We start from the raw sequence: 24,818 nt of genomic DNA, 5'->3' as shown, positions 1-24,818 counted from the left end.
ACGAACTAAACGAGAGTACTTAATTAATTGCACGCACGCTAAACTGCTAATGAGGGATGAAGTAGGTAGGAAGCAGCTGCGGATATGGTTATTTAAGATCTCCATGATACCCATGTAGTCGTGGCGTTTTAGGGTTTTGGCAGCACGTAGCTAGCATGTTCATTCCTGCAAAATCTGAGCCCTTGAAAGCATCAATCAGAGAGGCAAATTAAACCCAACTTTCTTCATGCCACGAAAAATAGAAAGTGAAAAAAAAAATCTAAGATGAACAATATTCAAAATATAAACAGAAAAACAAGGTATTGTCACTTACGTTGTTGTTGCTGCAGCTCCCAGAACCTGATCCTGCAGACGACTGACTGGGAATGCACCTAGCCCACTATAATACAAGATTATATATTGATACAGCAAAGTTAGGATATTTTTTAAATTATAAACACGACTTTGGCAAAAATCTATATATATTTGTACTTGAAAGTTTGAAACCCTAGACAGCAGAAAAAGGGAACCTTACATTTTTTGCTGCAGCACTAAAAGCCTCACGATGTGGAACCTCTGGGTTGGCTGCTTTGATTCGCTTGATCTCATCTCTATCAAAAACACAAAGATCGATGCATTAATTTGGTTATTTGTGATATCGATCTGCATAATTTTCTTAGAGTTTTCGATTATGGTGACATGTATGATGCTTAATGATTAATTTCACGCTTTACATGCATCTTTGATTCACGAATAAAGCCTCCCTCGAGGTTACTTCAAAATGTCAATGTGAAAGAACAAAAAATGTAAATTAACAGCACAATATAATATTTAATTAATCAAGATGGCTTAGCATGGATCTCCTTACTTCATGAACCGATTGTAAGCAGATGGAAGTCTGTGTTTCTTCTCAGGTGCTGCAAAACAAAAAACATATCGACATGTAATTTATAAGCAGATTGACCATAAATCCATAGAAGAGTAACAACTCGTTTAATTATATTTAAATCTAGCTATCATTAAATTAAGGGATTGACTAATTAAGCCTCGTGAAATGTGGTTGTACACTTGTACGTACGTTTGACAACAAAGGGTGCTTTGGGGGATGGTGGGTTGCTTGATACAGGTGACAACGATGATGAGGAGGATTGGCCCTTCCTGAAGTCATTGCAACAGCCCGCCTGCTTCTCATTCAGATATTGATCACTTTCCTTAGTTAGCAACACACACAAATAGAGATATGCTTTCTTAATTAATTTCTTCTGGTTTCTTATGCATAGATATATATATATATATATATATATATATATATATATATATATCACTAGGGTTTATACTATACCGTAGGAAAACCCTAGAGAGATATATCACTAGCCAGGAACATATCATACATATGTATAAGAAAACTTTTACCCCAACGCAGGTTTGGCGTTCACATATGTAGCATAAATGTATACGTATATATAGTACTGATTATGTATATGTCGACGGATGTGACTACCATCTATGGTTTTATGTGTATATATGATCGAGAGAAACTAGCTAGCAGAGTAATTAGTAATATTTACCTGAAGAGTCAAGGAGGTGGGGTGATCAGGAAGGCATTGACCTTCGAGTGGGGATCTGGTGCTGAGAAAGGAAAGGTTACTGCAATGGCCGCATTTCACAGTTATTGTGTCCATCAACCTTTTGCATGGAAGCCCAACCTACAGAAACATCCAATTAATTAGTTAAAAACAAGTTTCTTTTTCTTTCCAAAACTATATATATATTTACAAACAACAAACAGCAGCTGGCAGATTAGAGAAGAGAGAAAAGTAAATAATGTTAGGGCATGATTCTGAAAGTGATACTTATTGATAGAGAGAGAATGTGGGTTTTATTTTAATTGGAGTTCGTCAACATATATATAAAGGTGCACAACCTATATATATCATGCATATACATACACACACACACATAGGTTTGATTACCGCAAGGACAGTGTTGCAGAAGTTGCACCGAACATAGCAAAGGTTCTCAAATGGCTGATTAATGAAGTCCATGGTAACTTTCTCTTCCATGCTCATGTTGGAAAGAAAAAGAAAAGGCTACAGTTCGAAGATGAAGAAGAAGAAGAAGTAGATGAGGTTGTAAGATGAAAGTTTGGGGTTTGTGATGATATGAAGGGCTGAGTAGGAGGCACTTATAGATTAGGACAAGTGGCTAGGTGGATAGCGTCAAAAGGAAATCTAAAGTTACTAGTCATCAACATCGTACTTCTGCTAGCTGCACTTAATTGCAATGCAGAACTCAGTTAGACGTAAGTACGAACCACAAGCTTTGCTAAAAAGACATTGACTCAACATCTCGCCATTTTCTCGAGAAAAGATCCCATTTGTGCTCCAATTTTCTTTTACCTTCTTCCCAAGTAAATTTGGTTGGAAAAAACTAACTAGCAATTTGGTTTCTTTTTAAGCTAGAGTATTTTTGGTAGGATAATGCTTTTGTCCCTTCACGGGACTTATTTTTTCTTCCACTTATGATTATTCAATTTGGAGACATTTTAGCCACTAAACAAATTGACCATTCATCATGAGAATGCTAATTGTTACTAAAATCATTGATTGGTTTAACACATATGAATGACTAAGCAACCTCGAAATTGAATGACTTTTTACAAATATGATATTTAGAAATGATAACGATAATGAACGGTTCCGATTATGATGTTCAGACAGTAAAATTTTACTTTTTTATTTCCTCAAGCCGTCAACTAATCATCTATTGACTGATGCCTTAGCCAAAGAAAAAAACTTGAAAGAATGCATACATATAGACGGACGAATTAACATAATAAAGATTCTTGATATTGATATGAATATATAATTTGATTATACATCATCATAACAAAGTAAAAAACATTAGTGCAGGGTATTAATATTGATTGTATTATATATAATATATATGTATATATATTATTTACCCTGCATGGTGCAGGATCCCACAGTAGACGACATTTCCCATCAAAAATATTGTTACCCACCAAGACCACCAGAGAAACAATTTGCAATAGAACATTTAGCCACTTTTTGTGATATACCCTATTGCCTATTAACATCTATAGGAGCTAGGACCATTCACAAAATGAAAATCTTGACGGGAAGTTTTCTTTTTCAATTTGGGGTTTATAGTAGCCTTAGTAGGAATTCAAATTAAATTGGACATTTTTCAACAAACAGAAAAAAATTTTAAAAGGGGGATAGATAATTTTTTCCGATAAGAGAGTGATAGCTAGTTGATGAAGATCATACATCATATATATAGAGGGTTCAGATTCGGGTCCACAAATTTTTGTCATATATTTTCACACACTTTTTTATGGGGGTCATTCCGTAATGTATTTTAACTATCCAACCGTCTATCTTTTGTGTCTTATCTCAAAGATCACGTCTATAAAATTTCACCAAATCCGAAACTATATGACCGTTGGATTAAATTTAGTGTTTCTTTGTATAACCATATTCGTCTATTTTCTTCACTACAAATAAATGTATTAATGATTTTGAATTTATCTAATTTTTTTAAGTAATGATCTATGAATGATATACTCAAATATAGACGGTTCAAATTGTGAAACACATTAGGGAGTGGGTCTACAAAACTGATGTCAAAGATGTGTGTCCCTGTATCCTAACATACACACACACACATATATATAAACTGTTATTAGCACTCTAAAAATTTCATTTTGCACTCCTTATTGGTGTATTTTGTTAGAATTCTAATTGGACTTAACTAATAAGGATAAAGGAAAATATTATGTTTTAAAATACAAAATAAATTGCCACTTAGTATTATGGTATAGTGGTATTTCTCTTCACTTGTAAGTGAACGGTCTTAGGTTTGATTCTCGCCAAAGGCGAATTTGAGCCACATTATTGTTAGCCCATTGTGACGCTAAGCTCAACTCCCTTCCAGTGTAGATAATATCATATGTTAAAAAAAAATACAAAAGTAATTAGAGTTGTTATTCGTGTAAAACAACATCCTATAATTGAGGACATATTTGAACGTGCTTGAAAGCAAGTACTACCCACTACGTTTGGAACTGGACACAACAGTTATAAACCAACCCTCCTTGATAGATGGGAGTTGTTGTTTTATGTAGTTAAAGGAATTTCCTGCTCACAAAAATAAAATAAAAAATAAAAAATAAAAAAATAAAATAAAAAAGTTCGAAGTACACAAGGTCTTGAGTGGTAGAAGCTTTTTTTTTTTTTAACTACTACAATAGCGGCTCTAGTAAGTCTTCTTTCATCACCTGCTATAGTGGTGGTCTCGGGATCATGGTAACAACAATTAGGTTTATCCTCACATATTTGTGTTTTTAAGTATAAAAAATTTAGAGTATAAAATGAGAATTTTATAGTGCTAATTATATATATATATATATATATATATATATATATATATATATATATTAATGAAATCATTTTTATCAACCAAAAAGGATGAAAAGATAACTTAATCTTCTATCACAAAAAAAAAAAAAAATGATGGGCAATAATGTAATTTTATAGGTCCAAATTTTACTGTTTTTTATTAAAGTCCCATGATATTAAAATATCTCTAATATTTAAAATTAAAAAAAAAAGAACCAAAAGCAAAAACCTCCCACTCCCCCCCCCCCACCGTTCTCTCTCCCTCCCTCCCTCTCTCCTTCTCATTTTCTAAAAAAATGTGTTCATACACACAAAATGTGAAGGCAAATGTTATATATATCTACTAATTAATAAAACACTCATTGTCAATCAAAACCCTATGAAATTACCAGTTTAACCGTCTAATTGAAACAGAACACGAATACTAAAATATCTGTAATTCAAAAATTAAAAATTAAAAAAAAAAAAAACTTCCTACCCCCACATTCTCTATCACTCTCTTCATCTCTCCTTCTATTTCAAAAACAAAAATAAAAAATTTTCTCACACTTTGTGTGTGCCCATATGCTAGTATATATAAAACCAACCATTATCCAAATCCAGTCACATAGGATTGATCTCTCCATTTTCCCATAATCTCATGAGTTTCACATCATGTTAAAGATAAGATCAGCTGAGAAAGTAGTTTCGTTTGTGTTGTATTTATTCAAATATGGACCCTCTTGCTACTCAGTACTACGGTCTGGTGGTATTCCTATTCACTTGGAAGTGAGAGGCCTTAGGTTCGAATCTCATGGATGGCAACTTCGATACCAAATTAGGCTGCCCATTGTGTGGCTTAGTCGAACTCTCCCTCCCCTTAGTGTAAAAATATCGATGTACTAAAAAAAAAAAAAAATGGACCCTTTCTTTACATCATGTACTTCTAGTAAGTAACAAGTAAGATACTAAGGTGATACATTTCACATTGTATGGTAAATAAATTTGGTGTGCAACGACGACCTAGCTAGCCTATAGTAAATATGAATCGGAATTTGGAGCCAACCAGTAACCAGGCAGTTCGAAGTTTAATGAGTTGAATGAAAGAAAAGTTAGAAGTGAATGAAAGTGAACGAACTGAATCAATGAAAAAATTGAAGAAAAGATTGAAAAGGTAATAAACATAGCATAGCTTATTAGTACTGTACTACTGTAGTAGCGAAGAGAAGAGGTCCTGTCATCCCTTCCTTCTTTTGTGGGTGCAATGCCAAAGTTGGAAACCTGAAAGAGACCAGTGCTAAAATCACATGTCACTTTCCTCACTCACCAGTGCAGAGTGTGAATATATTGAATTTAGGAGATAGCAAAAGGCAAATGGCTTGCCAGGACATAAGTTGTTTATATTCATATTTGCGTCTTTTTTTTTTTTTTTGTGATGGGACGATTCTCTCACTTTCCCAAACAGGAAATAAAGCCATTTTTACACTTGAATCTCCACCTCTCTTTGCTCGTGATACAACTATTTTCCCAAGGTCTCCTTTTCCTTTCAATTTTTTGCATGCCTGGTAAATTTCATGCCTGCCTCTGCAGCCCTCTCTCTTCTGCGTCTTTCTGCTTCTCCATGATACGTTTTGTATGTGGATTGGACGCCCCACGAGATCCCCACGAGATTCCCATGTCTTCTTTGAACCTTAGCAAAGTTACCAGTTCCTCCACTTGTTACCACACCAGAGTAACCAGTTCCCCCACTTATTACCAGACCAGACCCTTCCGGCTTTGGTTGTGAGATTCTCTCGTGCAACTAAGGCCATCTCCAACCGAGGGCTGGCCAGAGGGCTCGTTTTAGCTCTCTGGCCCTCTAAGATTCTCCAAAATATTAATATTTTAATGAACAGTACAATGCCATATTTGCCTCCGTCTGCAACCGAGGGCCAGAGGGCTCGTTTTAGCCATGCCACAAAAAACCGTTTCCAACCGAGGGTCAAAGGGCCATAGGGCTAAACATAATTTATTATTTAAATTTAAAAACTACAACGATAACTGGCCCAAAAAACCAAAAAAATTAGAATTTAAATTTAATGAATGGTTTAGGTATTTATAAAAAAATAAAAAAAATTTGAATACAACGGCTAGTTGACTAGCCATCGTATTCAAAAAAATTTTAAGCAATCATGTCGGTTATAACCGACATGAAAGCTATATTTTCTGACCAGCCCCGAATTGCAGCCAGCCCTCCAGCCCTCTACCCCTCTCCGATTCCGTGGGGCCTTCTCAGATTCCACAACCCTCTAGCCTAGCCCTCGGTTGGAGATGGCCTAAGACTTAGTTTTAATATTGCCATCGTCAAATAAATACTTGTCATGTGTTCAAAAGTACATTATTCGTTTAATAGACGATTAACAATATGTCAAGAGATGAGAATCTCTTATTCAGGTCACGACTCCTGAGTATGATCGATCTTGTTCCAATTGGATTTGTGGTTCCCTTCCTTAACATATTTGGACACAATCATTGGATGCATGTTCACCTCCACCTTCTGTCTCCATCGGGAAATTAAGATTAGACCCATCTCAGTACCATATCTTTTTAGGCTCTAGCTACCTAGATGTGTTCATTGTACACTTTCCTAACCTTTAGGGTGCTTTCTCTCTCATCCTAGCTGTTAGGTTAATTCATTTACATGCACTTATAATTAGAAAAATGATTTTTATACATCATTTTTAGTTTTTCTTACACCCTTCTTTATTTTTAACTGTTGATTGGATTGAATAAATTAAAGGTAATTACATTATTACTAACTTATTATAAGGTTTAACCCACTCCCCCACCCTTTTAGTATAGATAATATGATTCAAATTTGTCTTTGACGATAATCGAACATAAGACCTTTCACTTACAAGTGAAAATGAATACTACTAAGTGACATGAGTGTGTAATTAAGAAACTAAACAAAATGTGTGTTTATCATTTCCCTATAATTATTACTCCATTCTCTAACAATTTACAAGTTTTTTTATGATTTTATCAACCGATAGAGTTGTAGCTACAGGATTACCCATACTCGGGTTTTCGATTTGAGTAAGAAAAAAAAACTAGGGTTTCGGAAATCTTCAATCCGCGTTCCCCGTGCCTCTTATTTTAGAGAGTACAATTTGGGTGTGGAGTTTTATATGATTGACAAGTTTACATGTTAGTTAGTGTGCCCTAAATTTTAAACCCTAAACCGTGATATATACCAAGGATGCCCCAACAACTTGCCAGTGATGGTAATAAGGATTACATTATCCACACCAGTCCAGGTCAAACATTAACGACCAATGTTTATCGAAACAAAGCAATACTTTCAGTTACACACTTGACATCCATCCTAGATTAAGCATGAGCGATCAATGGTTATCCAAACCAAGAAGAGCACAAAGAAAGTAGCGGTCGACAATTTCCTATAAGCTGGCACAATGGCAATCGACAATTACAGTACGACGACGACCGGCAATTACTTGATCCAAGGACAATCTGCCTTCTGTTTTCTCTCTTTCCATCTCTTTTTATTAATTCAAAAATGGTAATATATGGGGAGGAACACCTTCCTACCATGTCCATTTGGACCATTTCTAATCTTTGTCATCATTTCGTGGCCCGTTTACCTCTAGGAAACGCAGGAACTATGGTGAGAATTAAGCTATGGTAACGGATTTCAGAGTAAATTTCAGAATATATAGTTTATGACTCTACACAAATAAATCTTTACAAGAAAACAAGATACAACACAACATTAATTAAGGAAAACATAGGAAATGCCTTAAAAAAGACATAGGAAATAATGTGACTAAACCAACAACCTCATCAAACAACATTAACAAACAAAAGAGAGAAAAATTCTTCATGTGTCCTAGATTCAAAACTCTTCCATCTCCTAAATTATTGTAATAGTTTTTAATTCTCCCCCTTAATAATATATATATATATATATATATATATATTTTTTTTTTTTAAAGAGAGAAAAACTCCAAATTGTTCAAGCTGGTCAATTGGATGACGATGTCTCATTTTGATCCCAATTTGGGTGTTTTGTTTTTGGGTAAATTACATTTTACCCCTTCAGGTTTGAGGTCAATTTCAATTACTCACAGCATCTTTAAAATAGTTCAATTTCATACATCCGTTAGAAAATCTGTTAAGTAAACCGTTAAGTGATAACGTGCCAAATATGGGATCCACATTTGTGCTAATGTAATGTGACTGTCAAATTTGTGCCATATTTTTTTTATGCATTTAAAATATTATAATAATTTACCCTTAAAAAAAAAAAAAAAAAAAAAAAACCCTAAAACCTATCTTCCCCGACCGACTTCTCCCTATCCTCTCTCTTCACCTCCCATCCCTTCTCTCTCCCCAGACCCACTCCTCCCTCTTCACCCCCCAACCCACCTCTTTTGCTTCAAGGCATTAGTACTCCGACCGCCATGTGTGCACCAGTACTCCGGCGCCCCCAGCACGCGCCGCCTGAGGTCGATCCGCCACAGCCTTGCCACGTTGTCGACGACGATGAGGTCGGAGTCAAAGTAGATGATGCGACGGACGCCCAATGGGAAGAGATCCCCGAGGTAGATGCGCGAGTAGTTCAGGGGCTGATCAAGGGTGCAACGGACGAAGAATGAGATCTTGCCCCGGACGAGGTTGGAGTCGAAGTGGTAGAGGTGGAAGGTGAGGTAAGGGAAGGTGGAGGTGATGACGTGGTGGAGGTTGGAGGAGCGACGACTGCGGTGGAAGGTGGCGATGAAGTGGAAGACTATGTTTTCGAGGTAGGTAGCGTGACAGAGGACAGAGAAGACGCCGACAACAGAGCCTCGGAGGTAGGTGGTGTCCAATGTCATGGCGATGTGGATGATGGAGGTGTCGTAGTGGGAGTTCTGGTCCAACGAGGACCATGAGGTTTGGGGGCATCCTCGTCCGTTGCGGAATGCAGGTGCTTCTCGAAACTTGGGGGGCTCGACGACGGTGGAATTCGCTGGAAATTGTACAGTTGCAACTAGGAAGTGGGTCGGGGAAGATGGGTTTTAGGGTTGTTGTTGTTGTTTTTTTTTTTTAAAGGTAAATTATTATAATATTTCAAATGCATAAAAAAATAGTTTTTTTGTCACATGGCACAAATTTGACAGCCATGTCAACACAAATATGGATCCCATATTTGTCACGTCATCACTTAAAGGTTTACTTAATAGATTTTCTAACGGATGTATGAAATTGAAATAAAATGAAAGCAAATGTATGAAATTGAAATGTTTTAAAGATGTTGTAAGGAATTGAAATTGACACCAAACCTGAGGGGGTAAAATGTAATTTACCCTTTGTTTTTTAATGATTTCCTACTCTATGGGATATAGTATTTAGGGTACTTAAACTCGTATCTAAGCAAGTCGAATTTGAAACATCTCACTTATAAGTTGAGATAAATATGAATGTAATATGGTGCTAGTGGCTATCTTAATTTGGTGTTAACAAAACTAAGATTTTTTTTGCCAGAGAGGCACAATTTTGAGTTCATTGAGCAAAGCAAGTGGTTAAGAGTGTTGAAAGTTACTTATTTATTATTGGATCTGAAGTTCGTAATTTGGTTTGTCTTTGCATCGTTGATTAGGATTTCCATCAAATTTTCTTTACTTATTAGTTTTGAAATTAATTGTAGGATTTGGATCGTTTGAACTTGTTTCTTACTATTGCTCTTCAATTCTTGTATAAACGATATACAAGGTACCGTTTGGTACGTGGGACGGGACGGAACAGAGTGGGACAAGGCGTTCCGTCCCACGTTTGGTGCGCCTAAAACGGGTGGAACGAGCTGTTCCACGGGACGAGTTTTGGGTGAATTTTCGTTCCACCTCACCCCCTGGAACGACTCGTTCCACATCCGTGGAACACAAAATTATAACATCTCCGTCTCCTTCTTCTTCCTCCTTGTTTCCATCCGAGGGCATCTTTGCTCCCACTCCGTTCCGTTCCGTCCTGTCCCGTCCCGTCCCGTCCCATTCCGTCCCGTCCTGTCCCGTCTGCATACCAAACGATACCCAAGGGAATGCAATTGTTGTATAAACTATTGGTCTTTAATTCTCGTATAAAAATCTGTTAAAACTTTTCAACAAGGTCGTTGTAGTATAGTGGTAAGTATTCCCGCCTGTCACGCGGGTGACCCGGGTTCGATCCCCGGCAACGGCGCTCTTTTTTTCATTTCCCCCCAATTTTTGTGATCCCGCCTTCTCTTACCGACTGGTAATTATAATTTCTTCAATCTCAAAAGCCTCTCTCGTTTTCGTTCCCGTCACAAATTGATTTATTTTTTGTTGATGGAACAGCAGAAAGGAGTTCGTTACCTTTGATGAGTTTCAGTATCGGGGCCTCTGGAACAGATGTAGCCATGTAGGCATAGGCATGTTCAATCTTGGAAATACGACGAATCACAGGGAAGAGAAGTAGGAGAGGTGGGCTTGTAAATAAGTCATTCAGTTTGGCAATGAAGAAAATGACATGTTTAAATATCCGAAAGTAATGCTACGTACCATTTCCTGCTCATCAAGGAGAGAGTGACTTTCAGCCAAAGATAGTTTGCCCTAGATTCTGTTGGCGCCTCCAATCATCTTAGGAAGGATGATGCTGTTCATGAAGACGCAAGGCTTTTTACAAGTTGTTGAGATTGTAAATCTACCGCGGTAGCCAGCAACTCGTCTGCAAATGAAGATCCAAGAGTTGTTGGTTCTTGGACAACAAACCTTAACCGAACTGAGGGAGACCCACTGCTTGACAGACAATGTGATGCAGAAGGCCGGTCAGCATGATCTTTCGGGATACTTCCTTATCGAAGACACATTTTGCTTAGTGATCCGTCCGCGCGCGGTAGGTTATGGCGAACTTGTACTCAATTGGCTTAGAAATTCGAATGACGAGCTCTCAGAAAATGGGCATGCCTTGACAGCCTTGTAGCTGGAAAGTCACAGAAGGAGCTAAAAGCAATTAAGTGATGTCACGAACTCTGAATTGCCTAGTTCGATTTTGTGATATTGTCATCGGGGAGACTAAAAACATACAACTGTAATTAGAGACGAGAGATTGCTTCATCCACAAGATATACGAAACAAGCTCAGCATGATTAATGGGGATTCTTGATAATCTTAATCTCAAACAAAACCACATTAATTGGGAATGTTGAGAGCCTTGCTCATGTTCAATTATAAATAATGATTAGTCAATAAAACAAAAATTTGCTACGATGAAGATGAAAGACACATGTTGGAACAAAAATTGGTTATACGAAAATGAACCGGACATCCAATTGCTTGCACCATAAGAATATCCCAATGAAAAATCTGTTTATATAGTTGGTCTTGATTCGTGAGCCATTTAGCCTCGATGTGTACCCAGTTGGACTGTGGACAACTAAACAAGAATGTTGTATGGTAAGGAATAAGGAGATTGAGTTTAAAAATTTGCTCTCCTCGGCATTACCCATAAAATAATTACAATCATATACATTAAAGTAAGCGAAATAGACAACAAAAATGTTATTCTTATCATCTATTTGTACCATTATTTGCCCATAAAAAGTTATGATCAGATGCATTAAAGTAAGCAAAATAAGCAACAAAAATGTTATTATTACCATCTATTTATATCATCTCTTTAATAAAAATAGGATCCATATGTGTTTGTGACTTTTATTTATTAGAAAGATGATACAAATAGACGGTAAGTGACGGGTTTCCTTTGGTTGTTGTTGCATGCAGGGTTTGGGCCGAAATGGTAAGAAAGTCACAGCAACCTCCTTTACACGCAACGCAAAGTCATACTGTTTTCTTTCTTTTTACCTACGTGGCAATCAATTATTGGGCCCTCATAGCATTTAAAGCCCAACGGAAGGAGTGATTCAACCAACGGAGAGGGAGAGAGAGTCGATATCGTTGTTGGGGTATCCAATCAAGGAGCCGAAGGTTGAAGAAAGACCAGCAACGAGAATCTCTGAAATTGGTTTGACCAAAATCACCCGCGACGATGCCGACGTTGACGAAGCTGTACACAATGCAAGAAGCGTCGCAGCACAACACCAAAGACAACTGCTGGGTCGTCATCGATGGCAAGGTAATTGTTTCCCCATGAATTCAAATGTTCAATTCAACCTAAAAACGAAGATGCCATGAGTTTTTCCTTTCGGGTATTTGTATTTTCAGATCTGTATGTTGCCTCTGGTAGCTAATCTTTGCACTGCATCCTGGGATTGATGCAAAGGGAACACTTTGAATATTCCAACTTTTAGGGTTGTTTGTGTTCAGGAGGATTCAGCGTGCCCTTAATCTTTAGGTCATAAAAAAGTCAAAGAATGAGACTTTGGATTACTACCTGCAAAACCCATATTCGATTTTCATTCTGTTCACTATTTACTGCTGTAATTCCTCTGCGTTTCTCTGTTTCTAGGTCAAGTTTCCTCCTTTCCCATCATAAATTTTGACCTATAGATAGTACGATTTGGTTGAATTGTCGTCGGGAGTAATCGTTATGTGTGTGTGGCTTTGCTATTCATAATCTTGTTTAAATTACATATGAATAGTCCTTATGGAATTTGATCTCGATTCGTGAGGCCTGTTGTATTCTGTTAAAATTATTACCGGCTTTTGTACTCGGGAATTTGGCGTAATCAATTTTCTTTTCCATCAAGTGAACTGGTTACTGGTTTAAGTACACGTCTTGCTGTATTCGTGTTGCTTGCAGCCTTACTGTGCTTGTGGCATTTACGAACTAATATTCGTCTGAGTTTATCTGCAAATTTGGTCAGTAATCTCGGCATCCTTCCTCTCTTAATATTCGAAAAAAAAAATTCAGTGTGCAGAATGAGGAATCCCATGACTGTTGGAAGCTCTTTATCATCCAAATTATTGTCTTGATTTACGAATTTGAAATCTGATTTTAAGGGATCGAATTGATTTTGTATGTCATAAGGAATTTCAAATGTAGTTTTTCATTGCTGGTTCGGTTTCTCTGTTTTATTTTGATTTGGAGAACTATAATTTGACATCAAACTCAATGGTCTGATCATAGTGCATTGGTTAATCCCAGGTGTACGATGTGTCAACCTATTTGGACGACCACCCTGGTGGAGACGATGTGCTCCTGGCTGCAACTGGTACATTTATAAGCTTCCAATCTCCATAACTTACTCAACTTATTAGACTGTGCAATCAAGATTTTGTTTCAGTTCAGATAATCATCTCAAACAACAATGTAGATGTGTCATGATCTGAATTTTTGAGATTCGATTTCATTAGGAAGAGATGCCACCGAAGATTTTGAAGATGCCGGGCACAGCAAAACTGCGAGGGAGGAAATGGAAGCCTTCTGCATTGGGGAGCTTGACACCACCTCCTCGGATATTCCAGAGCTCGAGATTTTCTTCAAGAATCAGCCAACCGATTATCCAAAGAAGCTCGTGGACTTGACAAAGCAATACTGGGCTGTTCCTGCGGCTGTTGTTAGCATCTCCGTGGTTGTCGCGGTCTTGCACTTGCGCAAGAAGTAACCATCGGATACAATTGGCCCTTGTTATACGACTCAAAGGGAGAGTTCCTCACAATTTTGAATAATTAGGAGAAAACAGCAACCGAGAGAACTGCCCCATTTTTATCTAGATTTTCATGATTATATTATTGTTACAAATTATATGGAGATTGTCTGTCGCGGTCTTGCACTTGCGCAAGAAGTAACCATCGGATACAATTGGCCCTTGTGTGTTTGTGAGTCTCCATTGTTGGAAGGATGGAAAATTACACTAAAATGTGCTTTATTGAATGTTTATTGTCCTTTTAGTTGTAAGAGCTTTTACTTTGATTGAAGTTAAATCTTGGCGTTATATTTTTAGCAAAGTTGTCGAATAATACACGCACGTACTTGATTGAAGTTGAAAACACTAAACCATGTAGCAAAGTTGCCAACTAAAGTATATTGTAGAATAATACACATACATTTGATCGAGGTTTTTGTTTTTTTTTGTTTTTTTTTTTTTGTTTTTTGATACAATAATATTTTTACAACAAAATGTGAGGAATAAATTAGTTTTGAATTTATCACTCACACCATTTAAACTTAAAAAGATCTTCACTTTTATAAAAAAAAGGGAAATTAAATTGTAAAGCCTAAACAACATCAAACTTCAACGATCTAAGTTTTACACGTCTTGAAGTTTAAAAAAGCAAAACAAAGGTATTATAGAATACCTTATATTCTCAAAGCACAGCAATACACAAACAAACAACAACAACTTCCGCCGGATTCGAACCCGTGACCTATTGGATTCGAAAATGGCTCAAACCCAACAACGCACAAGGGTACTGGCGACAAAGTTCTCAAATGTGAATTTATTTATCCAGACTTTTGTGAATGTGGATTGAATTTCTGAGGGATTGTGTGGGCATTGTGAGCGAAGCCGAACTCCCTTTGCTCGTCTGGTTCAGTTACATGTACAACTAGCACACTAAACATTTTCTTTTAATATAACGATATATTTACATTAAGGGATAAGTAAATGAATTGGTATTTTTTTTTTTGTCAGACGATACATTTGTTAGACTAGATTCTAGATTAGAAAGTCGACGAGGTTCGAACTCACGCCGTGATGCAAGGGCAACACTCTTATCCAACACTGTGGTAGAGGGCCACTTGCAAATGAACTGGAATTAAACTCTTCATGTGCGAGATTTGGACATGAGACATCTCACTCTCAAGTGAAAAACTAATACCACTAAATTATAGTACTAAATAATCATTGACCTTGTTTTAAATACAATAAAAGCGAAGCCTAAAATGTACACATAACGAAGTTTTGTAGCGGGAGAAAATCCATAACGACCTACTTGAATTTTAAGAAGCTTAGGTCATGTTCGTTAACGTTTTGCAAAGCTGTTTTTCGTTTTGCATATACAATAACGAGTGAAAAATGTGTTCGGCAAACTATTTTCTGAAAATAAATTCAAAAAACAATATTAAGCCTGAGTTTTGTAGAACATCAAATTGACGTTTCCTTTATTTTTCAAGAACAGTTTTCAAAATAATGGAAAATAAAGATACATTATAAAACAAAATTAGAGTTTAATTAAAAAATAAAATCATGTATGTTGCCACTACTATCACTATTGCCACCACGACCACCACAACATTCTCCACCATCTCACCACCATTGCCACCATCTTTGACACTATCACCTCCCACCATCATCTTCATTGCCATCTCACCATGACCACCACCATATGCACCTCCTTCGCCACCATCGCTATCCCACCACCACTGTCACTACTGCCACCATATATATATATATATATGTTAGGCCTTTAGTGATATTGATTAAAGATTTGCAAAAATTCTGTCTATGTGTGCGTTTCCAACTTTCCAAATATATATATATATATATTTTTTTTTCTTATTTGAAAACGTTTTGAATTAAAACTGCATCTTAAAAGATATGCTCCTTGAAAATAGTATCACAGGGTTTAACTAAACAAAAAAAAATACACTATCATGTTTTGTCCTATAACTAGAATACAAAACCCTTCAAAACATTGATAGCCATAGAAGCGCTTCAAAATATTGATAGCCACACTCCCCAAGCATTACCCATTTGTTAAATTGGGAAGGAGAGAGGGAAAGAGAGAACGTGAGAATTTATTTATTTAATATTAGAAATATGCTATAATCACATGTGAAAATGTCAAATTTGGTTTATGTGAAATTTCATTACTGTCCATAATTTTATTTTGCGATAGAAGACTAAATTGTCTTCTAACCACACGGTTGATACGATCACTCTTACAAAAGCATGAAATTATTTATGTTTTGGTCTCAACAACTTCATACTGGTTTCAAAAGGTGTGAGAACTACTAGTCTACTAAGAAATCAGCATCAGATATTGAAAAAAACATGTAACTCAAGCGGTTTCACGTGCACTTGAAATCTTGTACTCAAATCACCTCCCAATAGTAATTGTATTAAAAGAATACAAAGGCATATAACTCAAGTAGTAATTATACACATCTCGTATTTTATTAACTATGAAGAAAATTACTAAAATGTGCTTTATTGCATGTTTAATGTCCTTTATTGACGAGAGTTTTTATTTTGATTGAAGTTAAATATGAATGCAACAAAAACTTATAAAAGAGCAAAACAAAGGTATTTTAGAATACCTTATACTTCACACTGGTAACTTCTCGCAGACATCGCTAGCCCTGAACCCTAAACTTTAAACCCTGCGATCGATCTTTAGTCCATCTGCCAGTTTCGATCCCAAGACCTGTTGGATTCGAACATCACTCAAATCCAACAGCGCACAAGGGAACCGGCCATGTTAACTGAAAAATTGTGTACTTAAAGGGGAACCACATTTCTAAGGGCACATCAATGGCAAAACTGGGCGAACTTCTTTTTTTTCTGAAACTCCATTCACTCTTGTATGAGTTGATCCTGGCAAATGGATAGTGTTTTTGTTGTTTTTTTTGTCACACTCATTATTTTAACAAATCGTGTTAAGTCAAACCCATTATCTTAACGGATTCTTAATAGGTGACCCGAGAACGATCAAACTCGGTAGTGGATCGACTCATAACCTGTTATTTTTGTGTCGTTTCATGTTGGCTTAAAGACTCATGTAAGAAATTGTCATGCCTAATGTCTAGACTTGGCAAATGGGTTGTGTTCGTGTCGTTTATGTGTCGTACCTATTATCTTGATAGGTGATCTAATAATAACTCAAAACTTGTTATATTCCACCACTATTAACACCTCTATTGAGTCTATTCTCACCACTACTATTACTCCAACAACCATTGCTATTCACATCACTCTCGTCTCAACCACTATCGTCACCATTATTACCAAACAGAAATAAGCTTCCAATCTCCGTAACTTACTCAACTTGTTAGACTGTGCAATGAAGATTCTGTTTCAGTCAACCGATTATCCAAAGATGCTCGTGGACTTGACAAAGTAATACTGGGCTGTTCCTGCGGCTGTTGTTGGCATCTCCGTGGTTGTCGCGGTCGTGCACTTGCACAAGAAGTAACCATCGGATACAATTTGCCTTTGTTATACGACTCAATGGGAGAGTTCTTCACATTTTTGAATAATTAGGAGAAAACAACAACCGAGAGAACTGCCCCATTTTTATCTAGATTTTCATGATTATATTATTGTTACAAATTATATGGAGATTGTATGTCATTGAAGTTAGGGGAAATCCATGGCTTGTGTGTGTGTGTCTCCATCGTTGAAAGATGGAAATTACACTAAAATGTGCTTGATTGAATGTTTAGTGTCCTTTTAGTGATAACAGCTTTTACTTTGATTGAAGTTAAAACTTGGCGCTATTTTTTTAGCAAAGTTGTCAAATAATACACGTACGTATTTGATTGAAATTGTAAAATAATACACGTACATTTGATTGAGGTTTTTTTTTTTCTTTTTCTGATACAATAATATTTTTTACAATAAAATGTGAGAAATAAATTAGTTTTGAACTTGTCATTCACGCCATTTAAACTTAAAACCTTGTTCACAATTTATAAGTAAATATGAATAATTTAGATTTTAATACACAATAAGAGTACGACAAGATTGTAATACTTAAGTGACACGTATTTGCTTGAAATTCAAATACACTAAAATGTGATTCAACTAAAAGTTTAAACAGAGGCTCTAAGGGAAAAGATCTTCACTTTTATAAAAAATGGAAATTAAATTATAGGACTTAAAACGACATCGAATTTCAATAATCTGAATTCTACACATCCTGATGTTTAGGAAGCAAAACAAAGGTATTATAGAATACCTTATATTCTCAAAGGGAAAGGGATCAAATTTCAAGGATCGGATCCTGAAAGCACAGCAATACACAAACAAACAACAACTTCTTCCGCCGGATTTGAAAATCGCTCATATCCAACAATGTACAAGGGTACTGGCGGCAAAGTTCTCAAATGTGAATTTTTTATTCAGACTTTTGAGATTGTGGATTGATGGGCTTGTGAGCAAAGCCGAACTCCCTTTGCTCGTCGGGTTCAGTTACATGTACAACTAGCACGCTAAACATTTTTTTTTTTTAATATAACGATATATTTCTTTCTTTTTTTGTCAGATGATAGATTTGTTATATTAGATACTAAATTAGGAAGCTAATGGAGTTCGAATCCATGTCATGGTGCAAGGGCAACACTCCTCTCCACCATTGTAATAGAGGGCCACTTGCAAATGAACTAGTATCAAACTCTTTATCTGCGAGATTTGGACCTGAAACATCTCACTCTCAAGTGAAAAACTAATACCACTAAACCATAGTACTAAATAATCATTAACCTTGTTTTGAATACAATAAAAGCGAAGCCTAAAATGTACACATAACGGAGATTTGTAGCGGGAGAAAATCCATAACAACCTACTTGAATTTTAAGAAGCTTAGGTCATGTTCGTTAACGTTTTGCAAAAAAACTGTTTTTCGTTTTGCATATACAATAACGGGTGAAAAATGTGTTCGGCAGACTGTTTTGTGAAAATAAATTTAGAAAACAATATTTAGCCTGAGTTTTGTTGAACATCAAATTGATGTTTCCTTTATCTTTCAAGAATAGTTATCAAAATAATAATAAAAGATACATTGTAAAACAAAATTAGAGTTTAATTAAAAAAATAAAATCATGTATGTCACCACCATTGCCACCATCTTTGACACTATTACCTCCCACCACTATCATCTTCACTACCACCTCACCATGACCACCATCATATGCACCTCCTTCGCAACCATCACCATCCCACCACCACCATCACTATTGCCACCATATGTATATATATTAGGCCTTTAGTGATATTGATTAAAGATTTCCAAATATATATTTTTTAATTTGAAAACGTTTAAATTAAAAATGCATCTTAAAAGATCTGCTCCTTGAAAATAGTATCACGGGGTATAACTAAACAAAAAAAATACACTATCATGTTTTGTCCTATAACTAGAATACAAAACCCTTCAAAACATTGATAGCCACAGAAGCCCTTCAAAATATTGATAGCAACACTCCCCAAGCATAACCCATTTGTTAAATTGGGAGGGAGAGAGGGAAAGAGAGATAACGTGATAATTTATTTATTTAATATTAGAGATATGCTAGAATCATATGTGAAAATGTCAAATTTGATTTATGTGAAATTATATTACTGTCTATGATTTTAAATTGTCTTCTAACCACGCAGTTGATATGATCACTCTTACAAAATCATGAGATTATTTATGTTTTGGTCTTAACGACTTCATACTGGTTTCACAAGGTGTGAGAGCTACTACTCTGCTAAGAAATCAACACCAAATATTGAAAAAAGCATATAACTCAAGTGGTTTCATGTGCGCTTGAAATCTTGTACTCGAATCACCTCCCAATAGTACTTGTATTAAAAGAATACAAAGGCATATAACTCAAGTAGTAATTATACACATCTCGTGTTTTATTAGCTATGAAAAAAAAGCTCACTAAAATGTGCTTTATTGCATGTTTAATGTTCTTTTGTTTATGAGAGTTTTTATTTTGATTGAAGTTAAATATGAACGCAACAAAAACTTATAAAAAAGCAAAACAAAGTTATTTTAGAATACCTTATACTTTCACACTGGTAATTTCTCGCAGACGTCGTTAGCCTGAACCCTAAACTTCAAACCCTGCAATCGATCTTTAGTCTATCTGCCAGTTCGAATCCCAAGACCTATTGGATTCAAACATCACTCAAACCCAACAGAGTACAAGGGAACCAGCCGCGTTAACTAAAAAAAAAAGGATGTGCTATCCACGCACTTCATTTTACTATCCACGCACGACGAAGGTCCTGCGTCGTGCAAAGCCTTTTTTGTACTAGTGCTACTACTCCAACCACCATTGCTACTCACACCGCTCTCGTCTCAACCACCATCGTCACCATTATTACCAAACAGAAATTTGTATTTTTTTTGACATTTGGTACCAGACGTGTTTTCTATTGTTTTTGTTTTGCAAGACAATTTTTCAAAAATAGTTTTGCAAAACATTACGGACCCTTATGGTACAGTAAAATCTCCGCAAAACAGAGTTTTATGAAGGTTGTTGCATTTTGCAAAACCGATCCAACTTTGTAAGCATCTTTTATTTGACTATGATTGTTGAGTATTTATATATCTTTGCGAGCGCTGAAATTTGAAAACAAAAATGTTATTAGTCATTTCGAAGCGGTTTTACCATTTAATATGCACATAAGCATTTATATATATTAGACCTTTGTTGCTATTGATTAAAGATTTGCAGAAATGTGTGCGTTTCCAATTTTCCAAAGATTTTCTTTTTATTGGAAAATATCTCATAACATCATAAGATAGTACAATATTCAAACGTGAATTTCAAAAATTAAAACTGGATCTTAAAAAGACATGCTGCTGAAAAATTATTATGGGGCATAACTAAAACAAAAGTATACACGATATTGATAGCCAAAACTATAATGTTTCACATTATTGACATGTGTTTGCCTAGATGAAAGAGTTACAAATTGCTTAAATTTGAGCGCAGGGTTGGAAAAAAAAAAAAAAAAAGAAGCAAAACAAAGGTATTTTAGAATACCTCATATTTTATACTAGAGAAATACTAAGGGGACTTTTTGTGGAATATAATCACATCCATTCATCTTACATCGTAGGAATATGCGACGAGGATCCTGCTGGTCCAAACTAAACAAGTAAATTCTCTCTGCCAGTTTCGATCCCAGGACCTATTGAACTCGACATCCTCAAATCCAACGATGTACGAGGGAACCGGCGACATGGAACCTCCAAATTGTTTATTTAAGATGCTTGAGAATGTGGGCAAAAGTCGCAAAACACAACTCGCTTTGCTCTTTTGTAACATTACCCTGTTTACATTATAAACTTAATCAATCAAGTAGTTTCTTACTTTTATTTATTTATTTATTGATTTTATTTCTATTTCGAAATTTTAATCTAAGAAAATAAAGTTTTCAATTCTTATAACAATTCTTAATGTAATTTTGGTAATAATTCTAACCGGGCGATTGATATGGTCACTTTTACAAAAATATGAGATTATTTATGTTTTGGTGGTCAACTACTTCGCACTGTTCTCACATGGTGTAAGAGAGAGCTACTCCAGTTACAACTCTATTGAAATTTATGTACCACACAAGAATTTAATTTTAGCACCCAATATTGAAAAGGGCATTCAATTCAAGTAGTTTAACGTGCTCGAAATTTTGTATGTTGAGTCACTCACTCCGTAGTGCTTGTATTAAGAAATACAAAGACGTATAACTGAAATAGTAATTTTATACATCTCGTACTTTATCAATTATTGTAAAAAAAAACCACTAAAATGAGCTTTACTACATATTTATTGTCTCTTTGGCGATTGAGAGTTTTTATTTTGATTGAAGTTAAATACGAACACAACAAAAAGTTTAAAAAACAAAACAAAGGTATTTTAGAATACCTCATATTTTCACACTGAAAAATCTCTCTGGAAAAGATCCCTTTCCGTTAGTCTAAACCCTAAACCCTTTCGATCTTGGAGAGGTCTGCCAGTTTCGATCCCAAGACTTATTGGATTTGAACCTCTCTCAAACCCAACAACGTACATGGGAACCGGTGACGTAAACTGCAAAATTATTTCTTTATTAATTATATTACATTGAGAATGCGGCCTATATTTTCTAAGGGCTTGGACGGGGCATTGTTATCAAAGCCCAGCTCCATTTAACTGGTGTGGTTTAATCCGGACACACGGGTTGTTGTGTTCGTGGCATATACGTTATTTTAAAAGATCATATCATGTCAAACTTGTTATTTTAACGAATTTTAACAAATGATCTGATAACGACTCAACTTGTAAGCAGGTTGACCCGAAGCCTGTTTTTCTGTTGTTGTTTCGTGTCGGGTTAACATGTCATGGAAAAAATTTCCATGTCTGATGTCTATACCTAGCAAACAAGTCGTTCGTGTCGTTTATATGTCATACCCGTTATCTTAATGACTGATCCGGTAATAGCTCAACTCATTAATGGGTTTACCTGAATTTTTTTTGTTTTTTTGTTTTGTATAGTTTCACGTCAAATTAACGGATCGTGCAAGAAATTGCTAGACCTTAATTACATAATTACATGTATAACTACGACACTAAACTTGTTTTGAGCACGAACAGAAGCGGAAAACCAGAATATACCAGAACATAGTTTCGTTACTTGGCAGAATCAATCCAAAACTGTATGCATCAATTTTACATTTAGAATTACAATTGTTAAAAATTTGAAGAAAATAAACAAAAATAAATAAAAAAGGAAAATGGGCCTGTCCAGTTTAATCTAGTCCTGGAGCCCAGAACAGCACATCCATATAGACGCGGCCCATCTCAAAAGAAGAGGAAGAATTGGCGGAAGAAACAATAAAGAAAAAGGGAAAGGGGGAGAGAGTGGTGAATCCCAAAAATCTCAAGCAGTGCCAAGGTTGGAGGAATGGCGCAGCAGGCAGTGCAGAAGAACACGCTGTATGTCGGAGGACTGGCGGAGGAGGTGAACGAGTCGATACTCCACGCGGCGTTCATACCCTTCGGGGACATCAAGGACGTAAAGACGCCGCTGGATCAAGCCACCCAGAAGCACCGCTCTTTTGGATTCGTCACGTTCTTGGAGAGAGAGGACGCCGCCGCCGCCATGGACAACATGGACGGCGCCGAGCTCTACGGCCGCGTCCTCACTGTTAATTATGCCCTCCCTGAGAAAATCAAGGGCGGTGAACAGGGTTGGGCCGCTCAGCCCAGTAAGTCCTTCTTCCCTTTTATCCTCCTTCCATTGTTATTGCTTTTGTGTGGATTTGAATGTTAGCTTGATTTGTTTAGATGGGTTTGGTTGATTTATTAATTATTTGGGTTATCTGGGATGTTTCCATTTTTGGGTTTTGTTGTGAAATTTGGTTCTAGGGTTCGTGATTGATGCTCTTTGGGGTTTACTTCTTGTTGTTATTAAGTGTGTATGTTAGTGTAGCTGTTTCGACTTTGGGGGTTTAGGGTTTTAGGATTCAATCTTTTATTTTTTTTTTGTCAAAGTTTTAGGATTCAATCTGGGTGTGCAGTCAATTTTACTTAGATTTAGATTCATGATTAGGATTCAGGAAGATACTAAGCTCTGGTATTTATATGCTTTTTAGGTGATCCGCCTCGTTTCACCCAAGTTCGAATCCTCACCCTCGTTAGATTAGATTCATTAGAATGTATACATTGTTTTGTGAAAAAGAAAAGGGGTTGAAAGAAAATACAACGATGACATCGAATTAGAAACAGTTGAATAGCATTTTGAAGTTAATGATCGGCGTTGAACTAAAATTACTTGCTCTTCTGTTCAACTCAGATTGCTTAAATTGTTTGTCCGTTGAGATTAATGTTCATTCCGAATCAAGCTTGAACTTTTAGGTATGCTTAGCATCGTTCGTTGCTTTGTTATTACAGTTTGGGCAGATGCAGACACGTGGTTTGAGAGACAGCAACAAGAAGAGGAAATGCAGCGTATTCAGGCAGAGAACAAGGCTGCCATGCAGGCCGCGGAAGAGTTGCACAGGAAAAAATTGACGCAAGAACGAGAAGGGGAAAAAGAAGAGGAGATCGAGATGAAGGACGATCCCATGGCAAGGGCTGAGGCAGAGGTTTTGCTACAGAGTGACTAGTGTTCTACTGCTTCCAAGTGAAAATTATGTGAGGAGTATGCAGTTTTGTTCTATCAAATCCTCGCTTGTATAACTTAGCTAACGCAACAAACCCTTGGTTCCGAATGTCGTATTAATATTTGGTACAAGTGAGCCGAATAGGGGTTGATCTTTATGTTGTTGAAAGATTATTTTGTGCACTTGTTCTATCCAATCCAAGGTTAATGAATATATCCCAAGTTCGGAAACCCGAATTCGGAATCTATCTAGTGTGCACCAACTTCCGGTTGGTTGCTCAACCGTTCGTTCAGAGAAATGATATCTACACACCCTTTTACGATAACTTCCGGTTGGTTTTCCATAGAATGCAAAAGCAAAGATTTTACCAAGGCGGGCAAAATCATCCAATTTTCGTACTTCCCAAGTTCGAATCCCCAACTGTAATAACGAAGATTGTACAAAGACCGGCAAATCCTTCAAATTCTCATGTTCGAATCCCCCACCCCCATTATGCAAAAAACGAAGTTTCTACCAAGTTCGAATTCCAAACCTTTCCAAGCTATATAATTCGACGACAAGGGTGGTGCTATTCAGTATTCACACACTTATTTTTTACTTCGAATACACTTCCCTCAATTTTTGGGTTGTTAGATGAAATGAATTGAAGAATATCAATTGACAAAAATTAACA

General features: G+C 36.3%; 4 protein-coding genes, 1 non-coding gene and 1 pseudogene across 5 annotated transcripts; 4 read left to right on the top strand and 2 right to left on the bottom strand.

Annotated features, from left to right (window-relative positions):
- Positions 1-88: 88 nt before the first annotated feature.
- Positions 89-2,116, bottom strand: LOC137736331 (protein CRABS CLAW). Its single transcript, XM_068475618.1, has 7 exons — positions 1,953-2,116; positions 1,548-1,685; positions 1,058-1,163; positions 848-896; positions 515-590; positions 314-379; positions 89-181 (listed from the first exon to the last, which is right to left on the bottom strand). Exons 1-7 carry the CDS (start codon positions 2,046-2,048, stop codon positions 89-91), a joined length of 624 nt encoding a protein of 207 aa, XP_068331719.1. The 5' UTR covers positions 2,049-2,116.
- Positions 2,117-8,750: 6,634 nt separating this feature from the next.
- On the bottom strand, positions 8,751-9,439 carry LOC137736330 (probable galacturonosyltransferase-like 3; the record flags this gene model as incomplete). The annotated part of the gene is made up of 1 exon (XM_068475617.1): positions 8,751-9,439. A coding segment is annotated over one exon (645 nt), but the record flags the coding sequence as incomplete, so codon positions are not given.
- A 1,084-nt stretch (positions 9,440-10,523) lies between these two features.
- Positions 10,524-10,595, top strand: TRNAD-GUC (transfer RNA aspartic acid (anticodon GUC)). The gene has a single exon. It is a non-coding gene; the product is annotated as a tRNA-Asp (tRNA).
- Positions 10,596-11,108: 513 nt separating this feature from the next.
- On the top strand, positions 11,109-11,540 carry LOC137736329 (snRNA-activating protein complex subunit-like; annotated as a pseudogene).
- A 760-nt stretch (positions 11,541-12,300) lies between these two features.
- LOC137737947 (cytochrome b5-like) lies at positions 12,301-14,210 on the top strand. The gene is made up of 3 exons (XM_068477535.1): positions 12,301-12,509; positions 13,482-13,548; positions 13,691-14,210. Exons 1-3 carry the CDS (start codon positions 12,423-12,425, stop codon positions 13,939-13,941), a joined length of 405 nt encoding a protein of 134 aa, XP_068333636.1. The 5' UTR covers positions 12,301-12,422; the 3' UTR covers positions 13,942-14,210.
- An 8,656-nt stretch (positions 14,211-22,866) lies between these two features.
- LOC137737736 (uncharacterized) lies at positions 22,867-24,330 on the top strand. The gene is made up of 2 exons (XM_068477287.1): positions 22,867-23,248; positions 23,934-24,330. The coding sequence occupies exons 1-2, from the start codon at positions 22,945-22,947 to the stop codon at positions 24,146-24,148; spliced, it is 519 nt and encodes a 172-aa protein (XP_068333388.1). The 5' UTR covers positions 22,867-22,944; the 3' UTR covers positions 24,149-24,330.
- The last annotated feature ends 488 nt before the right edge of the window (positions 24,331-24,818 follow it).

The sequence above is a fragment of the Pyrus communis genome, chromosome 6, assembly GCF_963583255.1.
Source record: "Pyrus communis chromosome 6, drPyrComm1.1, whole genome shotgun sequence".
Taxonomy (NCBI): Eukaryota; Viridiplantae; Streptophyta; class Magnoliopsida; order Rosales; family Rosaceae; genus Pyrus; species Pyrus communis.
This window is presented reverse-complemented; position numbering and strand designations above follow the sequence as displayed.